General features: G+C 49.9%; 1 protein-coding gene across 1 annotated transcript in view; it reads right to left on the bottom strand.

Moving 5' to 3' along the window:
- Positions 1–2,249: 2,249 nt before the first annotated feature.
- Positions 2,250–23,419, bottom strand: part of LOC124100137 (insulin growth factor-like family member 4) — a 52,444-nt gene continuing 31,274 nt past the window's right edge. The window contains exon 4 of the mRNA XM_058582945.1: positions 2,250–2,575. Coding sequence (XP_058438928.1) covers positions 2,449–2,575 — 127 coding nt within the window. The 3' untranslated portion in view covers positions 2,250–2,448. The remainder of the gene's footprint in view (positions 2,576–23,419) is intronic.

Here is a 23,419-nt window from a genome sequence, read left to right on the forward strand (position 1 = left end):
GGACAGGATTTGAACTCAGGGCTGCCTGACGCCAGAGCCTCATGATTGTAGTCAGGGTCTTCAAGGGAGAAGGTGGAAGAGGTGGGAGAGATGGGCTGGGAGGGGAATGCACTGTCCTCTCCCCATGGAGGAAGGACTGAGGCATTTTGGTCACTTCTGTATTGTGCATGCTGGTTAGGTTCCATTTGTATTTTTTCTTTTTTGTAGATGGACCCAATACTTTTATTTTATTTGTTTATGTGGAGCTAAGGATGGAACCCAGTGTCCCACACATTTGGGACAAGCGCTCTACCACTGAGCCACAACCCCAGCCCCCATTTGTATTTTTAATGAGATAAATTTAAAGCATTCCTTTGTTATGGTCGTCTCTGGGGACCCAGCATGGAGACGGGACATGCAGCCTTGCTGGAGAGCTGGCCAACCACTGAAGCTCTTCCTATTGAGAAGTGACTTTTTGCTGAGGTTCTTGGGCAGCATTTTAAGTAGGAGGCAACTGCCCTGATGCTGAGTCAGCTCTTGGCACCTAAGGCCCCCTGCAGGAAGCAGGTAGCAGCCTGCAAGCTTGCAGTGACAGGTGGAGCCGAGCCCTCAGCCCTGCCCGGTCTCACCTGGAGGAGGGGCCTCTGGCGCTGGGGAGGCCGGTCCCATTCTCTTCCCGGATGCCCCACATACCTGACGTTCTTCTTGACTGTCTGAAATTCCACCAAATTCTTACCTGTCAATTCTCCCTGGAGCCAGATGGAAATTACACCCTGATGCAACCGGTGGAGGATTCAGCCTCTTGCACTTGGTGCAGAGGGGAAGCCCCTGTCCTTTGTCTGACACATTCCAGCAGCACAGATCTCCCAGCACCACCTGGGAGATGTGGGACAGGGTCACCTGTGACAAGGGCAGGGGTGCCTGTGAGCAGGGCCTGCTTCTCCTTTCTGGAGGGACTGGGCCCAGGACTGATGGAGGTCACTGGGTTGGGAGCTGGGGTGCCTGGTCCAGTCCAGACTGTCTGTGTGACTTGTATTGGAACTTCCTCATACAGGGACCCAGTGTGAGCAAATACCGCCCATGGGGTTGAGTTCTTGTGAGACCAGGAGCATCTTCTTGTTAGGTAGGAGTTTAGGGACACCAGGAAGGCGGAAGCAGGGGGTCAGAAGGATAATTAAGAAGGATAATCCCATCCCCATGACAGCTCCCACTACAGGTTCAGTGCGTTAAAATGACCCATGGGGGTAAAAGAGGCAGTACTGTAATCAGGTTTTCTAAAGTAACCCCTGGGGTGAAATTGGACAATATTTTAATCAGGTATCATAAGGAACCAGTGGGGGCTAGTGGGGTAAGGTCTTCAATCAGGTCCTGTAGGGAAGAGATCCCCTCACAGCTCAGCATGTAAGATGCGAATTTCCAGACATTGGGCCTTGATCAATGTCCATCAACACAAACGCCCATCAACTAATGAACAGATAAACAAAATGTGGTCTCTACACCCAAGAGGATGTTATTCAGCTGTCAAAAGGAAGGAGAAACCACACTAGCTGGACCTTGAGAATATTCTAAGTGACAGAAGCCAAACACAAGAGGTCACGTGGTATAATCCAATTTATATGAAATATCTACAAAAGCAATGCCATAGAGTCAGAAAGCAGATTAGTGATTGCAAGGGGCTGGGTGGGGGAGGCAGGGATGGGAGTGGCTGCTTAATGGGTGGGAGGTTTCCTTATGGGGTGATAAAAATACCAAAGTGTTGATGGCTGCACATTGTGAGCTACTAAGTACCACGGAACAGGAAGGCTTAAGATGGTCAGTTTATCTTAGAAGTAATTTTGACTGTGTGGGAAGTCAGTTCTGGTGTTCTGCATGGCAGGGGGACTCCAGATGACAATAATTGTACTGTATGTTTCAAAAAAGCTAAAAGGAAGAATTCTGAATGTTTTCACTACAAAGAAACAATAAATATTTGAGGGGAAGATATGCTTATCCTGATTTGAACATTATAGGATGTATACATGTATGAAGACATTATACAATATCCCACAAAAATGTGCAATTTTAATGTGTCAATTTAAAAAAGTAGTCGACTGGAAAGGGTACATAAGGAAACATTCAGAGGTGACATCCATGTCCTATATCTTGTTTTGGGTAACCTTTGTCAAAACTCAAGGAATTTTACATTGAAGATCTGTGTGTTTTACTACATGCACACTATAACTCAAATTAATAAAAAGACTTAAAAGTAAGCTTCCTTTAAGAAATAGGGGGAGAGTTTAGGGTACTCCTCTTTTCATAACAAACTTTTATTTTTGTTTTGCAGTATTGGGTGTTGAACCCAGGGTCGCTCTACAATTGCGTTACATCCCCAGCCCCTTTAGTTTTTGCTTCGAGACAGGGTCTTGCTAAATTGTTGAGACTGGCCTCAAATTTGCGATCCTTCTGGCCCAGCCTCCTGTGTACCTAGAATTACAGGCATGTCCAGAGACGGAGTAAGCGGAACCATGCATACCAAGGGCCCTGTTGGCTCTGCAGCTGTAAACACGTGCTGGTTTCTACCTGGACTGCTGTACCCAGGCTTTGCCACGGTGCTTTCCTGTAAGAGATGGGGGGCCAGATTCAGATCCCTCTGCCTGGAGGCACGGTGGTCGCCGCCCAGGTTCTGCCTGAGCTCCAATCGCCTCGCGCTGCTTCAAACGCCCCTCCTATCCGGACCAATCACAGCTCAGCTTCTCCCTGCGGCTACAGCCAATCATCGACCGCCTCCCTCAACAGCTTCATCCAGGGAGAGTGTGCGGACTCTGTCCAGGTTGAGCTGAGTTCTGAGGAGGTGCCCTCACTCTGGCTGCCATCTTCCAGGACAGCCTCTCAGACCAGCACTGTGACGCCTGTCCCCTCCTAGGATTCCCAGGCCCCAAATGTCGGAGACCAGCTCCAACAGGGGGTCTCAGGAGCATACTTCTGGGTGGCCCACGACCTCAGTGTGTTGGGTCAGCCTTGTGGTTTCATCAGGCCCAGCCAGGTTGGTTCAAAGCTGCGGCTGCCTCTGTGGGCCTCCAAGTCCAGAGCCCAGGGGTCATCAGACTCTGGCGGCTGTTTCTTTCTGCCAAGGCCTCCAATCCTTGTCACCTCCTGGCACTGAGTTTGTCATCCAGAGGGGTGGTGACTCCAACCAAGGGTGCCAGTGGCATGACCTGGGTGACATTGTGCTAGGGGGCTGGACTGCCTTGTCCTCCCTGAACCTCCACCGGAAGCAGAGGCTCCCTGGTCATCTGGTGCAGAGGAACCAACAGAATGTCCCAATGGGGTGTTGGGCCTCCTTTTCTGTATTTGGCTGCGTTAAAGTTAACAGTTTTGACTGATGGACTCTGGGATCTGGTGTTGAGCTCCAGCCCTGGTGGAGCTCCCAAAGGTCACTTGTTGAACTGGTCTCTAGATTTTATCAGGGGTCACTTCTCAGACCTCTGATTGCATACCTATGACAGTCAGGTCTGAAACCTCTTCGGTAGGCTGCTCACTGAGGCCCTTTGGAGGGACTTTGGATGATTTTGAGGGAACTAAAGGGGTGCTAGGTAGGGTGCTTGCTTGATAGTGAATGGGCAGTTTGGCCCATCCCACAAGCTGGGGGTGAGATTCCTTTGTGGGTGAGAGAAGAGAAATGCAGATTCTCTGACATGACAAGCTCATCCCTAGGGTTAAGGGAATCTGGCAAAATCTCCTGCTCTCCTATTGGGTGCATCCAAGTGACCCTCACAAACATGAATCCCCAGTGCAGCCTCCAGGGCCAGGGGACAGATTCCCCCTTCACCCACAGTCACAACCCAGGCCAAGTCCCCACCTCTAAGAAAACCTCAACCTCACCACTACCCTATTCTTTCTCTGCCCTCATCTCCCTCCAGAGAATGTCCCTTCCATATGTTCAAGGTCACTTTCATAATAGTTAGAGACTTAAGTTCCCCCCTTCTATATTGGATAGAACGAGATCAAGGAATTAGATGATTTGAACAACAATATAAAAGTCTGAGATACTGGGTATATGCAGACTACTGCAGTCAACTGAAACATCAGAACACACATTATTCCTAAGGCACCTGGAATATTCTCAGTATGGGTTATACGTTAGGCTACGCATCAACTCTCAATCATTATGAATACATTAGCCATGTCAGATATTTTCTCTGATCACCATGGAAAGAAACCAGAAATCAATAATGATATTAAAACTAGAAAATTGAAATTTTGTGGAAATGGAACAACACCCTTTTAGATAATCAAGGTGTCCAAGGAAAAAAATCAGAAGAGAAATTATAAAATCATGTGAAGAGAGTCAGAAGGAAGACACAACATGCCGGAACTTATGGAAGGCTCTGGAAGCAGAACTCCAAAGGAAACTGACAGGTTTAAATGCAGCATTGTGAAGAAGAGGTCTCAGGTCATTACCCTGAGTCTTAGGACCTAGAGTAGGAAGATAAAGGAAACCCAAAGCTAGCAAAATAAAGAACATAATTCAGAGAAAATCAATAATCCACAGGATGGGCATCTGAACTGACAGATGGGAAAAAATCCAGAAGATAGGGACGTTACTACAACCATATAAAATACGAAGAATTAGAACAGGTGGACATGTAACAAACGAGAATAATGGAGATGCAGTGCACAATTTCCTGGAAACTCACCAACTACCAAAATCAACTCAGGAAGGAACAGAAAATCTGAATAGACCTATGACCAGCAAAGAGTTGATTATTAATCAGTAATCTCCCAAGAAAGAAAATTTCAGGACCAGAGGGTTTCCTGAGTGAATTCCATCAAATATTTAAAATCAATCCTCCACAAGCTTTTCCCTAAAAAAAAAAAGTGGAAGGAACAATTCCTACCTCATTCCACTCGACCACTGTGACCTGACGCTGAAGCCGTATAAAGATATCCCGAGAAAAGCATGGATCATTAGCTCCCCTAAAGACAGATGCAAAAATGCTCAGCAAAATATCAGCAAATGAAATTCAGTGGCATATTGAAAAGATTGCTCAATAAGAACAAGGAGATCTGTCTCAGAAATGCAAGGGTGTTCTAAACTATCAAGATCAATTGATGTCATAAGTCACATAATACAGGGAATGGGGAAAATCTACAACCATCTCCATTAATTCCAATACAGCATTTAACAAAAACAAAACCCATCTCTCTCCCTCTCTCTCTCACACATACACACACAAAGAAAAAAAACAAAACAAAAAACTATCCCACAGAGGAGGAATAGAAGGGCATTGTCTCCACATGGTGAAGGCTTTGCTCTTAGGTTGATAATAAGACAAGACACCTGCTGTGTGCACTTCAGTTAGCAATATATTAGTGGTTGTAGCAGAGTAAAATAGGTAAGAAGAACAATGGCATTCAATTGGAAAGGAAGAAGTAAAACAATCTCATCCCAGGGATGACATAATCCTATATGTAGAAAACCCTGAACAATCCAAAAAACATTAGAGGTAATAAATAATTTCACCCAAGTTGTGTGGGGTATTGGATCAACATACCCCCTGGAGTGCAGCTCAGGGGTAGAGCACTGCCTACATATGCAAGGCCCTGGGTTCCATCCCCAAAACTGCAAAAAAAAAAAAAATCAGTTCTAGATACTTGCAGTGAGTTATCAAAAGACACTACAAAACATTTCCATTTATGGCAGCATCAAAGAGAATAAAATTTTTAAGGACAAGTTTTACAAGGAGGTGCAAGACTTGTGCATTGAAAACTAGAAAAAAAAATGCTGGAAGAAATTAAATAAGAAAGACCTCCATAAATAGAAGAACAGCTCATGTTCATATGTGTTGAAAGATGTCATATTGCTGAGATGGTCACAGCCTCTAAAGCCACCTACAGGTCCAGTGAAACGCCTAGGAAGATCACAACAATCTTTTTTTTTTTTTTTTTCCTAACAGAAATGTAAAAGTTGATTCTCAGATTCATATGGAATTTCAAGGAACCCTAAATAGATAACAATATTTCTGAAAAAGAAGAACAAAGTTGGAGAACTCACACTTTCTGGTTTCAAAACTTATCAAGCTACAGTAATCAAAACAGTGCAATAGAGGCAAAGTAATAGACCTATAGTTTAAGTGGATAGTATCAAGAGCACAGAAATAAACCTATGGCCCATTTTTATTTTTATTAGGTTGCCAAAATAACTCAACATGGAAAGCATAGTCCTCCATATATTGTGCTGGGACAAATGGATATCCATTGGCAAAAGCCTGAATTTGGATCTTAACTCACACCATATTAAGATAAAAACAAAAACAAAACTAACTCAAAGTGTATGAAAGATCTAAAAGGTAGGAGTTAAAACCATGACAGTCTGAAAAGATAACTCTTCACAATCTTACATTTGGCAGTGACTTCTTAGATAGTACATCCAAAGAAGAAAGTCAAAAGAAGTAAATAAGTAAATTGGACTTTATCAAAAGACACTATCAACAAATTGAAAAGGCAACCTGCAGAATGGGAGAAAATATTGCAAATTATTTACCTAAGAAGAATCTGGAATACACTATAGAGAGTGCCCAAAGAACTTAACACTATTAAAATATCAACAAAGGCTGTGAATTGACAATCTTAAGAAGATACCCAAATCCTCAAAAGGCCTGGGACGAGATGCCAAGAGTCATCACCATCATGGAAATGCAAATCAAAACCACTTGGAATAATTGCATCACACCCCCTCGGAGGGCAATAATTTTAAAACTGGAATTTTAGTGTTAGCAAGAATATGGAAACATTGGTACCTGCATACTTAGTTGGTGCACATGTAGATGGTGTGGCCATTGTAGAAGATAGTTTGTGTGACCCTCAATATGCCAGATAGAATTGCCATGTGAATAAACACTTCTATTCTAGTAAATACCCAAAAGAACTTAAAATAAGTGTTCAGACAAATATTCATAGTAGCATTATTCAAAAGAACCAAAAGGTGGGAATATCTCATATGTCCGCCAATTGCTGAATGCCCAGACAGAATGTGGTATATCCATATAAAGAAATATTATTTGTCATGGGAAGGAATGAAGTACACATACACGGTGCAATGAGAAACATCCTGCTCATTGAAAGAAACAGAGATGATGCATGGTGTAGTATACCATTCTAGTTATAAGAAATAGGCAAAATAGGTAAATAAATGGAGATGAGGCAGAAAACAGATTCATGTTTTCTGGGGACTGGGAGGAAGGTGAATGGGGCTGTGAGTTCCTAATTCCTATGGGGCCTTTCTCTTGTACTGATGAAGATGTTCTGTGCTAGGTAGTGGAGATGGTTCCACATCACTGTGAAATAGCACTGAATCATATATTTTAAAAAGGCAAATTTTGTGAGTGTATTTTACTTCACACACACCTGTGCGGGGAAGGTGGGGGTGAGGAAGAGCAGAAGGATCTGCCCACATCCCTGATACTGGCTGATTTGTTCTGGTTCAAGTACATCGAAGCCCTTGATCAATTCAGTCACTGAAAGGATTTGTTCCATTTTTGATGACAATCACAAACCACCTCTGGGACCTGATTCTCTCTCAAGTGTCAAAACCACAACAGCAAAACCACGATTAACAGTGAAAATTGCTCAGCCGCTGATTAGACATCAGGATATAACAGGTTGACTGATGTCAGTTTCAGAGTTCATGGAGAGTCAAAAGATGGAGCGACATTTAAAGAGAAAGTTGAAGAATAAAGAGAGACAGGGGCCAAGGTGGGGGGGGAGCGGGCAGCTGGATTATAACAAGGAGCTGTAACAAAGGCCGGTGGGGAGCCATGGGGGGTGTGCAGGCCTTGGTGGGTGGACACCTCCCACCTCCTCAGGGCCTTCCCATGTGCAGGAGCTGGAGCTTCAGACCACCCTTCCTGCAGCTGGGGTTCTGGATGCATCTGAAGCTCTGGGCAGCACAGCGTGGGGTCAGCAGGAGCTTCTGCAGCAGCATCTCATGACAAGCAACAGCTCTCAGTGGCTGAAGGGCCACAGGAGCTGCAGAAGAGGCACCAGGATCCTGGGGCACAGCTCGGCAGATGGTGCTGCTTTCCTTCCTGAGGCTCCTGCAGCCCCAGCCTGTGAAATTCAGGTTCTTAATCCACTGTGTTACCTGGGGACCCAGCCAGGACAGGAGTCAGGCCTGATCATCAGGCCTTGGTCAACACAAGCCCCTTTGCAGACAGCAGGGGCAGTGCCTGAAGTCCTGGTGCTGTGGTTGGAGCACAGGTCTGGCAGCCTCCTCCTGCTCAGCCAGCAGAGGAGGGGCCTCCGTGCCCTGGGAAGCACCTGCCCCTCCCTCTACATACCTGACATTTCCCCATCTTCCTGCCAGTTCCTAGGAGGAACTTCCCGAGGCCAGATGGAAATAACACCCAAGGATGCCAGGAGGTGGATTTATATATCTGTTCCCGTGGAAAGGGGCAAGCCCTGTGGAAGCCTCTGAGAGTAGGAAAGGCCCAGGCTTTACATTCCAGGAGCCCTGCTCTGCCAGCCCCTCCAAGGAGCCCTGGGAACCTCCAGCCTGGTCTCACCCAAGGATGTCTGTGAGCAGGCCCTGCCTGCCCTTCCCAGATGGGCTGGGACAGTGGTGTTGGGGCCCCTGGACTGTAGCTCAGAAGACCTGGGTCCTGGGTCCTGGGTCCAGCCTGTGTCACTGACCAGCAGGGGGAGGTGGGCAGCTAGAGTCTTGCCTGGATCCAGGGAGTGAAATGGACAAATTAAACAAACGGTCAGGATTTTGTACTGACTTTAGAAATCCAAAGTCTTTATTAGCCACGGGCAGAGGCAGAGTCCTAACACCTGAGGACCAGCTTCCACCAAGATGGCCCTGGTCCTGATTCACAGAGCTGGACACCCATGCAGACGACAGACCCTGGACAGTGACACCACAGAGCGGGCAGAACAGGGTGGGGACTTGGAGGGCTTGCTGGTGGGACTGGACAGCATTGTGTCCAAGAGGTTTTGACCCCTTGATAAGAGGCAGGGATAGAACTTGAACCCAGGGCTGCCTGACCCCAAAGCCTCGTGACTGCAGCGTCAAGGGCTCTCAGTGTTCACGCAACCCTGGACGGGCCCTGCTGCCCTCCCGCCATCCCCAGCCTGTGAGACCCCTGGGCTCTGACCTGACCTCCGTCCACTCTCCTGACTCAGGTGCACAGAGACGGAATTTAGAGCCAAAGGTACATATGGGACTGTTGGGAGGTGCCACATAGGAACCGAGCACCCTTAGCCTTGAGCGATGAGAATGTGGACGTGTGACAAGCCAGCCATGGGCTGTGTGTGAGTGAATTATGGGCACTGAGCGCACAGGGTGGACTGAACCCACACTGCCCCTCTGTTTGGGGGGGTCTTGCTCTGGTCTTTTCAATTGCTCCGCCATGACCCCCACCCAGCTCATGAGATGGGTATGGCCTACCTAGATGCCAGTCAACCTGCTGACAGCAGGCATCACCAAGCTAGACTCAACCCCGGAAACCTGACCCCTTGCCTTATTTGAATGGCTTCTCCCCAATAAAAGGGGTCAGCACGTGCTCCTGGCACTCTCTCTCTCTCACTCTCCCTTTCCACAGACCACTAAGGTCAGAGGAGCCATCACAAGACCCAAAGTAAAAGGTATTTCTCTGTCTCTGGGTGATCATTTTGTGCAGCCCAGTTCACCTGGAGTGACCTTGAGTGTTTAGTCTTGGGAAGCAACATGGGACCCCTCCCCCGTCAGACGCCAGCCCTAGCCCTGCTCTGGGGAAGGGACTCCTGTCACCTGAGCACCAGTGTCCCTGGGTTCATAATCCTTGGTTTTAAAAGCATGTGTGTGTGTGTGTGTGTGTGTGTGTGTGTGTGTGTGTGTCAGGGGCTAGCAATGTGCAGAAAGTCAGTGGGGGGGAATGTAAACATTTTGCAGAATCCTGTGGAAAGGCTTCTTGCCCGTCTCAGTGTGGGGGAGCGAGGACTCCAGGGAGCACCCTGTACCCTCCAGCTTGACAGAGGGGTCTTGGTGTGGCAGAGAGGAGGGCATGCAGGGAGGGGGTCGATGGGGCAGCCCTGACCTCTCCTGGTGCGGGAGGCTCTGATGTCAAATCCACCATGACACAAGCGTTTCTGACACTTGCTCCAGGGCCCAGCATGTCCCTGCAGGTTGTGGAAGAAGGCAGGTGATGAAGTGATGTCACCAGCTTATCCTGAGATATAAAAGGACATGCAGAGAACCACTGCTCACCCACTGACTCTGCGGCCACCAACCTGAGCCATGACTCCCCGAGGCTGCTTCCCGGGTAAGGAGCACAGAGACCTGTTCCCACCAGAGCCCATCTCCAATCCAGGTCACCCACCTGTCCCACCCTAAACCTCCTCCCTATCCCAGGCCCTGCCGGCTCCCACAGGACTCCACCTCAGAAGGACTCCATCCCGACCCCAGTTCTGCCCGTCTCATCCCATGGGAGACCCCGTCCATCCGGGCACTCAGCACCAGCCCCTCCTCTCTCCGCTCAGCCCCCTCCAGTCCCAACACCCTTCCAGAACCAGCCTGTGTGGTCTCCGCTCAGCCCCTCACAGCTCGGCCCCCTGTGCCTGCAGCTCCAGCCTCCTCCCCAGTACACTGCCCCCCCCAACCCAGGTCTTGCAAGAGTCCCGCACTCACCTCCCCTTCCCCTGCACAAGACCTTGGGGCAATGGGTGAACGTAGGGCAACGGGTGCCACCTGGGTGCCACAGCCTTCCTGGAGCCTCAGTAGGACAGGGACACCACCTCAGACCCTCCCCTGCCCTGGACAGTCTCCCCAAGGACCCCCAGGGTGACCTCCCTGCCCCCTCACCCCTTCTCTCCACAGCTGCCCTGGCCGCCTGCCTCCTGGTGCTGCTCTGCTCACTCGGAGCCTCAGGTGAGCCCAGGAGGGACGGGGACATCAGTGGGGAGTGTGGTTCCCACAGGACCCCAGGCTGAGACCCACCTGCCCCTCCCACAGGACCCCAGGCTGAGACCTACCTGCCCCTGCCACCTGGCCTCCAGCTCCGTCTCCCCTGTCCCCACAGGAGCCAGCCTGATGCTGTGCCGACCACTCACGAGATGCAGGGACCAGTCCTATGACCCCCTGCGGCACTGCTGCCTCGGGGATGCCCTGGTGCCCCTGGGCGAGACCCGACAGTGTGGCACCTGCAGCTACAGGGTCTGTTTTGAGCAGTGCTGTCCCCGGTGGCCGCTCGGCCTGCAGGAGCCCCTCATGGTGAAGCTGAGGGTTGACAGTTGCTCCTCGCCCCTGGTCCCAGGAGACAAGCTTTGTCGCAGGTGCTGTCCTGCCCCTCCCTGGGCATGTGGGATGCAGGGAATCTGGGGTCTGGCTGCCACTTCTGTCCCTGATGGAGCTTCCCTGCCCTCCTCTGTGTCTGCTGTCTGCCCCCTGCCTCTGTCCATCCACCTGTCCCTTTTCCTCCTGTGTGTTTCCTCCTCCTCTGTCACCTCTCTGTCTCATCTCCACATCTTGGGCCTCCCCTCGAGCTCTCTCACCCCTGCCCATGTTCTGCTGGCCCCTCTGTCCCTGGCTGTCTCTCTCCTGCTCACTGCCTGTCTTTGTCTCTCTGTTCAGTGTCATCAGTGGATCACCAGGCACAAGATGACTCCTGATGCTGTCCCCCGGATGGACCTGGACAGAGGCCTGGGGCCTGGGACAGGGAGGGAGCACAAGACTCTGCACCCATAACACCCAGCCTGCCTCTGCCCTCAGTCGGGTCTAGTCCTCTTTCTATGAGGGTCTTCCTGAGGCTGAGGAGTCCCCAGGGCCACCAAATCCTCAGCATGACCCCATACCTAGCAGGCCGGTTCCCCAGGGCCCTGAGGACCCTCCTCTGACACATTTTAGTACCTGGGTCCTTTTCTGTCCTGGAGACAAAGCTCAGGGCACTTTATTCTGTCTGCACAGTTCCGTACTGTCACTAGGGAGCTGGGCGGCTGGTGGGTCTTAGATGGTTCCATGGCCCCTTCTCTCTGTATCCTGAGGCAGCTAGCCATCTCCACTCTCCCCTCAATGTGCACAGTTTACCAAGAACCCCCAGGATTTCCTGGATGCACTGAATAAAAGTCACCTCTCAGTCACAGCCTCCAGTTTCTTGCACTGATCTGGACGTGGGGTGGGACAGGTAGGGGAGGTGCCCCACATGCAGGGCTTGGCTTCATCTCTGAGCCAGTGCCTGGTGGATGATTGGGCGATGGGCCTCCTGGTGGGCATGGGGCAAGTGGAGGGTTGAGGGGAGAACAATGTGGGGAGAGGGTGGGAGGGGGTGGGGCTGGGCTGCCCTGAGTGTGGACCTGGAGGGGGTCTCTAGCTCCAGGGGAAGGCGCCAAAGCTGGGTGCTCATGAAGAGCCCTAACCAGGAGGTGGGGTGAGGAGGGAAGATGATGGGGAGTTACCTGAACTCTTCCCAGCCCTCTAGGGACAAGGTTGATGTGTGTTACCCTGGCTAGTCCCCCAAACACTCTCCTCAAGCCCTTTGCACCCCGATTCTGCCCAGCTGCCACTGCTGATCCCAACACACCTAGAACCTTTCAGTGTGCCCCAGCCTCTCCCAGGCCCAGGACTGGTCTCCCCAGGCATCCCCGCCCCCCCTCAATGTCACAGCATGGAGGGGTGTTGGGACTCACAAACAGCGAGAGTCTCCAAGGGAGTTTCCTTGGAATTAGTCCAAAATGTATCCGGATTCTGGGATTCTGGAAACTGATAGAAGCCTATGCAGTAACAGTAGAGAGACATCAGAGTGGACAGGCCAGAAACCTGTGGCGGTCCCCTCAGAGGAGGGATGGACTGTTCGGGGCTCCCCTGGATCATCTCTCCTGGAAGGTGCAGCGTGGCAGGATCAGGAGAGTTGGGCCTGCAGCCAAAGGCTGTGCAGCCCAGGCCCCTCAGAATGGCCACACCCAGGACACAGCAGGTCACTTGAGGCTGCAAGAGTGGGGGTGGGAGGGGTGTTTATCTGAGCCCTGTTTGGGGAGACCCCATCCTGGGGGATGTGCAATTGTTTTTGAACATGAAATTATTCTGAAGCCTAAATTATTCCTGAGGAGATGATCTATCACGATTTCAAGGTGCACTCTCTAGACCTGAGCCACAGTCCTGGGCTCCGGGGACAGGGGCAGGATCATGCAGGCAGGAGGAGGGAGGAGGCTGGTTTCAAGGCTCGGGTGGAGGATGCAGGCCCACCACAGGCCGCTCCTCCCCAGAATGTCTCAGCCAGGAAGGGGCTGGAGGGGGTGTGTCCATCTTCAGAATGGAGCTAAGGAGAAGATCAGGAAGTGGGGTGGATGGAGAATTGGGGACATGGGACCGGGCTGTGGGTCAAGGCCAATACCCCATTCAAACCCAGGAGCCAGACCTCACTCTCAGATGCTTGGGGGACACAGGACGGAGCGGGCTGCCTGTGAGTGGAGGACACTGTCTGGGGGACTCAGGACAGCAGCGCTCAGCCTGAGCTCTGGCCCATCCTGTTCTGATGTGTCTCTGGGTTCCACCTCTTTCTTCTGTCATTTCTGTGACCTTCCTGAATTCTTCTTTTTTTTTTTTGTAAAATTTCGTGTCATCAGGGTTCTTGTTTGGCCTCATTACCACTGTGACAGTAGAAGCAAATGTGACTCCATTTTGTTTTATGACTTCATCCTGTAAAACAACCGTGCCAAGGAGAAGGGTCACGACTGGGGCAAGATGTTCTTTTCCTTTTGCTATAGAAACCTTTAAGAACACGGAACTACCTAATGGAGTACTGTTTCTGTAACTAGGGTAACGGGGCTCTGTTTCTGTAACTGGGGTGACTGGGCTAACTGGGATTGGTTAGGCTTCCCTCCGCTTGACTGCACTGTCCTGCTTCTGTAACCTGGCTTGCTTGCATTGGCTAGACCCCCTGAACATCCCTTTTGTGGTTTTCAGGCTTATAAGGAGCGCCCTTGCAATTGTTTGGGGCTGATCAGGAAAACAGCTTTATGTTCTGGTCAGCGGCCACCGGTGTGCTTCAATAAAGGCTTGATTCGATTATACGTGAGTGGTCTGGAAGTCAGTTTATGAAACCCTGGGACGGAGCTTTAACTATAACATCTGGGGGCTCGCCCTGGATCCATTTCTTCCCTACCTCACGCCAAATTTGCCTCCAACGACGGGCCTTTGGACCTCGGCCCCGGAGTAGAGGGGAGCTCCTGAGAGACGTTCCTCAGCCTCACTCCGAGGACGACTCCAATCCGTCCTAGGACGCTCTGAAAAGCCTCCTGCCGGCTGTCAGATCTGGTGAGTCGACTCCTCTGGGGAAAAGGTCAGATTGGATGCAGTCGCTTACACCTTCCCAGGGACAGGAGGAGACTTTGTCACTGTTTTCCTGGAGGCCTCCCTGCGGGGCCTCACCTGTGCCTGGGGGCAGGAGGAGTCATGGTCTCTGCCCCATTAGAGGTCTCCCTGTATGACCTCATCGATTGTTGCTTGTGTCTGTTCTGCTATTTGTCGTTTCTCCAGCGTCTTCTTGCTGTTTGTCATTTGTCCCGTGTCTGTTCGTGTTTGTCTGTCCGTGTGTTGTGCGCGGGCCCTTTTCTTGCTCTCATAACCGCTCTTCTTTCATCAGGACTCCTTCGCTCCACTGACATCAGAGGTAAGGAAGCGCTACAGAGTCTCTACCTGGACCCCTTTAACTTGTTTTCCTAACAATTTTCAGGACTTCCAGAGGAGCGCAGCAGAGTATGGAACTACTGTTGATGGTTTCAATCTGAGAAAATTCTATGAGATGGATTGGCCCTCCTTTGTAGTAGGCTGGCCCTCAGAAGGGTCTGTCTTTGGCTACGGAAGTCCATGCTGTAGTTTTCGGGGAGCCCGGTCACCCTGACCAGATTCCATACATTCAGATCTGGGTTGATATTCTAGCCAAAAAGTCTAAATGGCTACAAAAGTGTTTTTCCTAACCTCCCAACCAATCTCACTGCCGGGACTCTGTCCCAGAAACATAAAACTATTCTAGTCACAAAACCCAGACCAGTACCTGAAAGGTCAGGACCACCCCATGTCCTGCCTGCGGCCAATGAAGAAGAACCTCTCTCAACTGCTCCCCCGCCACCCTACCCTGACCAAATGCCCCAAGCCACCCCTCAGGCAGAACTGGAACCCCTTATGTGGGGCTTACTCCGGCCCCCCTCGCAGCAAGCTCCCTCTCAGCAGGGCCCTTTGTGGTTTGCGCGTCCCTTCACTACCAGTGACCTTTATAATTGAAAAAATCAAAATCCCTCTTTTACAGATGAGCCCCAAGGACTCATTTCACTCCCAGAGTACGGCTTTTACACCCACCAGCCCACTTGGGACGATTGCCACATCCAAGGAACGAGAACGCGTTAGACAACGCATTAGATGAGAGGCCCCCAAATCCATTATAGGGTCTGAATGGACTTCCCACCGACGACCCGGTACGAATTGATCGCGTATTCCCATCCTTGCACCCTGACTGGGACCCCAGCAGTGACAGAGGTAAGGAGACTCTAGACCAGTCTCGCCAGACTCTATTGCAGGGAGTGCGTGCTGCCGCTTGGAAACCCACAAATCTCTCCAAGGTGAGTGGGACAGTTCAGGGACCTAATGAATCTCCCCCAGCGCGTTCCTAGAACGCCTTTAACAGGCCTATGTCTGTATACACCGATTGTCCCTGAAGCTCCCGAAAATCGGAGAGCCATTGACATAGAGACTTTGTCACCCAGTCGGCCCCAGATATCAAAAGAAAGTTACAAAGGCTAGAAGGATTTGAAGGAAAAATGTTGTCCGAATTAGTAGAAATTGCCCAACGGTTCTATAATAACTGAGACCCTCCAGAAGAAAAACAAACCCAGAGATGAACAAGAGTATTACTAGCAGCTACAGGAAACCCTGCACTCCCCACAAGAGGGCAACACCAGAGATCCAAGATTAAATCGGGAACAATGCGCTTTCTATAGAGAGAAAGGACACTGGAAAAACAGATGCTCCTACAAAAACAGAAACCCCAGGTTCCAGCCAAATAAGAAACCACCAAAAGCAGTTCTCCATTTGGGAAATGAGGACGGACAGGGCCTGGGCTCCTTCCAAATAAGTCCCTGGGAGCCCTTGGTTACTCTCACAATCTGGGACAAACCAACAAAGTTTCTGGTGGACACGGGGGCCACTTATTCGGTGCTTCAACATTCAGAGGGCCCAATTCCCAAGTCAAAAATCCCTATTCAAGGGGCAACTGGAAAAACTCAACATTGTTCCTGGACTCAGGCTAGGATTACAGACTTGGGAAAAGGAACTATCACCCATTCCTTCCTTGTAATGCCAGACTGCCCCTACCCTTTGTTGGGAAGAGACCTCCTACATAAGTTACAGGCAACCATTTCATTCTTCTTTGATTCTGCAGAATTAAAGCTCTCTCCCCCCACTAAAATCCTAGTAACTTGTCCTCTTGGGGAAGAATACCGACTATTCCCTGAGGAATCTCTAGACACTGAGGTCCTAAAGGACACTGACAATTTGGGACATTTTATCACCCCAGAAGCAGTAATGTCAAACTTCCTCCAAGAATTTCCCAAAGTATGGGCAGAATTCAACCCTTCTGGACTAGCAGCCCACCGCCACCTATCGTTGTCCAGTTAACTAACATTGCCACCCCGATTTGAGTCAAACAATACTCCATCAGCCACCAAGCCCAGTTGGGGATCACCCCACATATCAATCGACTCTGGGCAGAAGGAATCTTGGTCCCTTGTAAGTCCTCCTGGAACACTTCATTCTTACTGGGCCAAAAGCCTGGAACTAACAACTACCAACTGGTACAAGACTTAAGGGAAATCAGTAAACCAGTTGAAACTATATACCCCACTGTTCCTAACCCTTATACTCTGCTAAGCCTTCTGTCCTCCGAATATACCAGGTGTATACAGTACTGGACCTCGAAGATGCCTTCTTCAGCCTTCCATTGGCAAAGGTAAGCCAACCCATCTTCGCCTTCAAATGGTCAGACCCAGAAGGGGGATATTCAGGACAACTAACCTGGACCAGACTACAACACAGATTCAAAAATTCCCCCACTCTGTTCGATGAAGCCTTAAGTCATTTTGTGGTTTATAAAATGTTATAACATTTGCTAGGCCAAAGATTATCAAGATCATCTTCAATTGATTGCACTGTTGTGAATGCTTGGACCGTTTTCTAAATCCAGTTTTAGGTGCCACTTAAGCCTCAGGTAGTTTCAGGGACAGGACTGTCCCCAGTGAGGTGTCCACAGGCTTGGCTGGGGTCTGAGTCAGATCTAGCAGTTACTCTGTGAATGCCCAGGAGGGCAGCCTCCTCCTCGGTCACTGTGGGTGCTTTGCCCCCATTGCTCAGAGCTCCTTATGTCTGAGAGAGACAGGCCACGCAGGGTGCTCTCAGCAACTGTCACTCACTTGCAGGGTTGTATGGAAACAGAGCTGCCCAGTAGCTATACCTGGCACCACCAGCAAAGTTGACGATTCTATTAAACAGCCAGCTTTCTCCATGGTGTCCTCCTTTTCGGATGTATTTCATCGACATCAGAACACACCTCATCATACTGTGAGGGCAGGATTCCTGTCCCTTCTTGGATGCCACAGGCTCTGGGCCCTCCTGCTCAGCTGTTTAAGCAGGAAGCAGAATCTGCATAAGGGGTGTGGGGCTGCTGCAGGTTGGTGGAGGGTCTAAGTGTATTACAGATTCTTGTCCCAAACATCAAGAGGAAGAAAAGCTTCCTGTTTATTTCAGAGAGTTAACAGAGCTCCCTGTAGAGGAATTATTTATGCCTTGACTATGGTGCCGGGTAGCTATTGAATCTAAGGCCACCTGACCCCAAAGCATCAGTACCCTGCTGTGGATGCTCAGCATGCCCTGGTGATGCCAGCTGCCTTCCCACCAGCTCAACCTCTGACCCCTAGCCCTGTCTTCAACTCCCTCCTCCTTCCACCCCTGGGGAAAATTTGGGATCTCCTTGGGGTCTTGGGCCTCTGATGACTTGAGCTTGTTAACCACAGGTTTCTAGGACGGGAGGTTGTCCATAGAAGTGAAAGTAGAAGTAGGTTGCTGGACACCCTCAGCTGTGTGTTTTGTCAGTCAAATCTGGCAAGGTTTGAGATGGTGGCTTCTGGGTCTTGGACCAGCTGCTGCTCCTGGAGGTCTGGCCTCTGTCCAGCGCGGGTCAGTGCCTAGGTGGTGAGGGGACCAGCCATGCTTTGTCCATGTGGTGGATGCCCTGAGAGCCTGAGGGACGCAGAGATGTGTGTGTGGGGTGCTGGCAGTGAATGGCTGGCTGACGTCCTCAGGAAGATGCGTCTTTGGGACCCGGGGGAGGGACTTTGGAGAGAGGGTCTGGCGGCTGTTCCAGCTAGGAGGTGCAGGGGTCACAGAGACCCCTGGGGCCTTGGTGTCGCAGGCATCAGGTCTGGGGTGTGGGGGTGGTGGTGGGAGGCGGGGGCTCTGCAGGTGTCTGCAGGGAAGGACACGGGAGCTGTGTCTGGGGCAGAGGGTTCGCGGGAAGGTGGGTGCCTGGGTGCTGTGATGAGAGAGGGTCCCTGGGGGTGGCGGGGAGGTTGTGCGCCTAAGGTCAGGATGAGAGGGGAGGTGGCGGGGCTGGGGGTGGGGACCAGGTGAAGGGCTGTGGCCGTGGGGAGGGGCCTGGGGGGCAGGTGAGGACCAAGTTTCTATGGATCCTCACCATATGCCATGTGCAAAATAAGTTTCAGACGATTTGCATCTACGTTTTGTGACTTTGGTCTAGACCAAGATTTCTTAAATAGGACAAGAAAATCATTAAACACAATGGGGAAGTTGAAATATTAAATTATATTAATTTAATATTTATAATTAATATGACCTATATTCATGAAAAGTCACTACCTCAAGAATGAAAAGAAAACCAGCACATAGTGGAAAGATATTCATCCAATCTGGGGTCTTCATCTGAGCATCCCCACACCATGTCCTTGGAACAGCAATGACCTGCCACAGAAGATGCCCAGACACTGCTGGGGGAGAAAAGAGATGCCCCCTCTTCTTGTAGTACACTCCTGGTCATGTTCCTAACTTGCCTGGTTTTCCATGATTTAAATCCCAATTGCAGGGCTAGTCCACTTTGTGTTGGTTTATTATTTAAGAAAAAATAAGATTCTGCTGGTGCAGTGGCCCACACCTGTAATCCCAGTGGCTTAGGAGGCTGAGGCAGGAGGACTGCAAGTTCAAAGCCAACTCCAGCAACTTAGTGATACTCTGTCTCTAAATAAAATAAAAAATATAAAATAAAATATAAAATGGGCTGGGGATATGGCTCAGCAGTTAAGCACACCTGGGTTCAATCCCTGGTACCAAAAAAAAAAAAAAAAAAAAGACAAATAACATTCTACAGTAATTGCATTCAGTAAGTCCAAGGACAATATTCCCAGCTCACTGCAACCTTAACCTACTATGCATCTTAAATATGCTAAATATGCCTTGGCTAATGGAGTACCCCTGGGGTGAAGGACACCAACCTCCACAGAGTGGCATTTTTCAGAGGCACTGAGAGGAAGAAATGCTCCTGCTGTAGTTGGGTTCCTCATAGAACACATGATTCCTCATAGAACTTTCTCGTGCTCTGATTAATATAACTTGGATCTTTTAACTTAAAGTCAGATATCGCTATGGTGTCTGCAGCCAGTTGGAATCCAGAAGGCAAAGGTTAATCAGCCAGTTAAACCTGAAGTGTATTCTCTGGTTAAAAAGTGGTGCTAGCCAGGAACTGTTCCTGTGGACAGTTCTCTTTAGTCCAACCCGGTGTGGGGAAAAAATAGGCTAAATTGACCGAGGTACGGGTCAGAAGACAGGTGGCTATTCGCTGCAGAGAGGAAACCCACATTGCAGTCAGAATCAGAAGGCTGGGTGCTGGGGCTTTGACGATGCTGATAAAGGTTAGCAACTGTGAGAGGCTGCGTGTGGGGACAAGTGCATGGAGTTCTGCATACATGGCATAAGTTAAGGGTGTCTGAGTGGCAGGCCACTCCCCTGTGCTAGGCGTGTGAGTGACAAACCATTTACCCTGTAGGCACAGCCCTGGGCATGAGGCCATGTGTTGCAGTCCCTGTGCTTGCTCCTTGGCCTGCTCCTTGATTGTCGCTGCAGGGACAGTTGGCCAGCAATTGCATTGGTGGCTGCCTGTAATCTGCTTAGTTCCTGCCTGAGTATGTATACATGGTAACTGCACAATAAAATCAGCCCTGCTTCCGGCTTGGCCTCTGGAGGTCTTGATTGGCGACTCCACAGCCACACTCTCCTCTACCCTGTTCCCGCGGACCTCCTCGCTGGAGGAGAGAGAGCCCATGCAGCGGAGGGGAAGCAAACCACACAGGAGAGGGAAACCCCATCAACAGCCTGGCCTGAGCTGCTCAGCCAGTTGGACACTTGGGGTCCTGAACCGCAAACGAGAGTCTCTGGCTCCCCCTTGTGGCGGAGGCGGCAGCATCATTCTCGCTGTGAATTTTAGACACCCGCTTCATTGTTCATGCTGGAAGCGATGCCTCATGAACCCTGCAGTTTGCAAATGATCCGCCAGTGAAAGATCCATTCCCAGCTCTGGTAACGCTCATCCCTGTGCCGTTGTAATCATGAACTTGGGAGCTGATGGCATCGTGTGCCGGACAGTGGGCTATCAGCCTAAGGCACCCTTTGTATAAAAGTGATCAGGAAAGGATTTGCTCCTCAATGGCCTGAGTGTCCTCAAGACACACAGCCTCCTCCAGCCTGGATCACACCCTTCCTTTGTTGTGTGAACAGCCTATGAATAGCAGGCCCAGAAAAATCTTACTTTAGGCTAAGAGATTACATTAGAAATGAGTAGAGTATTTATACAAGACACAATGGGGTGGGGGCAGGGGAGAAAAAGACAAGGAAAAAAGCCATAAGCATGAGTTTCTGACAATTTTCTGTCGCTATACCTGATACAGGGCGATTTATGAAGAATCGAGGTTTATTGAGGAGTCTGGCCTTAGCATCTGTGCAGCTTCTGGTGAGGACCTCATTTGGCTTCTACTCACGGGAAAGTGGAAGGACATTCTGGCGGGGGTGAAAGAGGAAAGACCCGAGAGGCATCCTTGCTAGATAACAGCCAGCTACTATTAACTAACCCAGACCTGCAAGGGAGAATATTCTCGCAAAATATTGTAAACCCCCCCCCCCCCCTTCTTTATGCAGTACTGGCCCCAGCCCTTTTTATTTTTTGAGACAGAATCTCACTAAGTTCTCTACGCTGGCCTCAAATTGCAATCCTCCTGCCTCAGCCTCTCAAATCCCCCGGGGTTACAGCGTGGGCCACTGCACTGGTTTACACATACATTAATCCGCTCTTCACCATCGCCTCCTGGACTCGCCTCCTGGAGCCCTCACAACAGCAATCTAATTTCAACATGAATCTCGACTGGCATTAGATACCTGGAAAAAGAAGAAAACTGATACCAAGTGTTTGTTGAGGATGATAAAGACTTGGTAAAATATGAGCCAATAATCCAAAGCAACAGAATCCCAGGGAAGAGATGGAGACAGAGAGACAGGACGAAGTCAGAGGTGGCTGGAGAAGAAAAGAAAATGCGGGAAATGCTTTTGTAAAATGGAAGATGGAAGCGGTGCTGCGGGTTCGGTGCAGACAGCGCAGGGCGGTATTAGGGTAGCCGTGCGCTCTGGGAGCCCTCACGACATTTCTGGTGAGTCACTTCGGCCTGAGCCCTCTGAGATTCGGAAGGATGGAAAAGGGAACTTCCAAGGCCTACACACTGACCCTCGGTCATGGGGTGTTGGGCGCTCACATGAAGAGCACGTGGCCCGATGATCTCCCGCGCTCATGCCAGAGCTGCGTGCTCTTCCGCAGGGGAACCGAGCTCAAGGTTGTGGTCGGACCCTCCCTCATGGGGAGGTGCAGTCTCCAGCATTACGTCTCTGTTGGTCTCCGCGGTGCAGGGTTCAGAAAGCCCCAGAGGATACACACTCCTGATCAACCACTGGTGACACCCGCGCTGTCCAAGAGGAAGAATGAGTTGACAATGGGAAAGAGATGGGAACCAGAGAAGTGGCCCCATAGCATCAGGTCCTCGAGGGATGCAGGTCCAGGGCTGCTCTGTCCCCTAGGACAGCAGGTCTGGGTTTGGTTTGTTACCTTCACCACTGCAGCAGCAAAGGGTCGACTGTTCTCACGTTAGTTAAAAGAAACAAACTTAAGCAGAGGTTCAAGAAGATCAGGAAGACCCTCATTCTGTTATTTTTTTTTTTAATTGAGAAGGGATACTCCCTTATGAAAGATTTCTCCCTATGAAGTAACTTTCTCAAGCAGAAGCTGAGGGAAAACCGAGCAAACCAAACCTGCTAAACCAACCCTTATCTTACTAGTCACTTCTCTACGCAACCCATGGCCTTTGCCCAAGTCCCCTGACCTGATCACAATCTACTACTTACCATTTATCTAATGCAGCATAAGTGTGTGTGTGGTTCTGGGTATTGAACCTGGGGTCTCATGCATGCTAGGCAAATGCTCTACCACTGAGCTACTTCCCCGGTCCCAGAAATGATTGATTGCCTAACAGCTGCATGGGGTCTTCTTCATTTCCTTTTTTGAAAATTTTATTTTAATGTGGTACTGATGATTTAACCCAGGCTGCTCTACCACTGAGCTGCACCCCACCCCCCTTTTATTTTATTTTGAGACAGGGTCTTGCTAAGTTGCCCAGGCTGGTCTCCAACTTGTGATCCTTCTGTTTCAGTCTCCTGAATTGCTGGGATTACAGCCTGCACCACCATGTCCATCGGGTCTTCAATCTTAGGAAGGCTCCCATGCCCCATCAGAACTTGGATTAGATAAATTTGTGTGCTTTTCTCCTGTTAGTCTGACTTATGGCAATTTAATTCTCATGAAGTAATGTTCAGCAGGGACCCTAAAAGGAAGGAGGTGGCGCTTTGCCTCCCCTTCACTGCTCGTTTTTATTTCTGCAGTAACTACATAAATTGATACTTGGAAATTACCTCCAAAGTCCCAGATGCTCTGGAGTGCAGATGGGCCTCAATCAACTCAGTGTGATTTAGGGTTAAGAAGGCTGAATTGGAGGGGAACTGGGGTTTTTAATGAATAAATGTAGTAAAGCTGGACTCAAAAATACTCAACTGACCCCTTGCCTTTAAACTGGATGAGTTGAGACTGTTTCTATTTATCGCATATAGTAGTACCTCCTTCGTGGATTGTTGAATAAGCCAGTTATAATGCATCAAAATAGGATTATGGCTTAGATCTGAAAATGGCAAAGATTAATTAACGACCCAGGAGAAGGAATGGACATCTGCCAGGGTTCTCAGTCTTCAGATGAGTTTTGTGTGTGGTCAGTACAGGGCACAGCAGGTGGCCAGGTGAACACCGTCCTTACTGCCCAGGGCAGGGGCTTGCTGAGCTGCTTC

This window comes from Marmota monax, unplaced genomic scaffold, assembly GCF_021218885.2.
Source record: "Marmota monax isolate L192 unplaced genomic scaffold, Marmota_monax_Labrador192_F-V1.1 WCK01_AAM20220418_F8-fsc00149, whole genome shotgun sequence".
In the NCBI taxonomy this organism is placed as follows: domain Eukaryota; kingdom Metazoa; phylum Chordata; class Mammalia; order Rodentia; family Sciuridae; genus Marmota; species Marmota monax.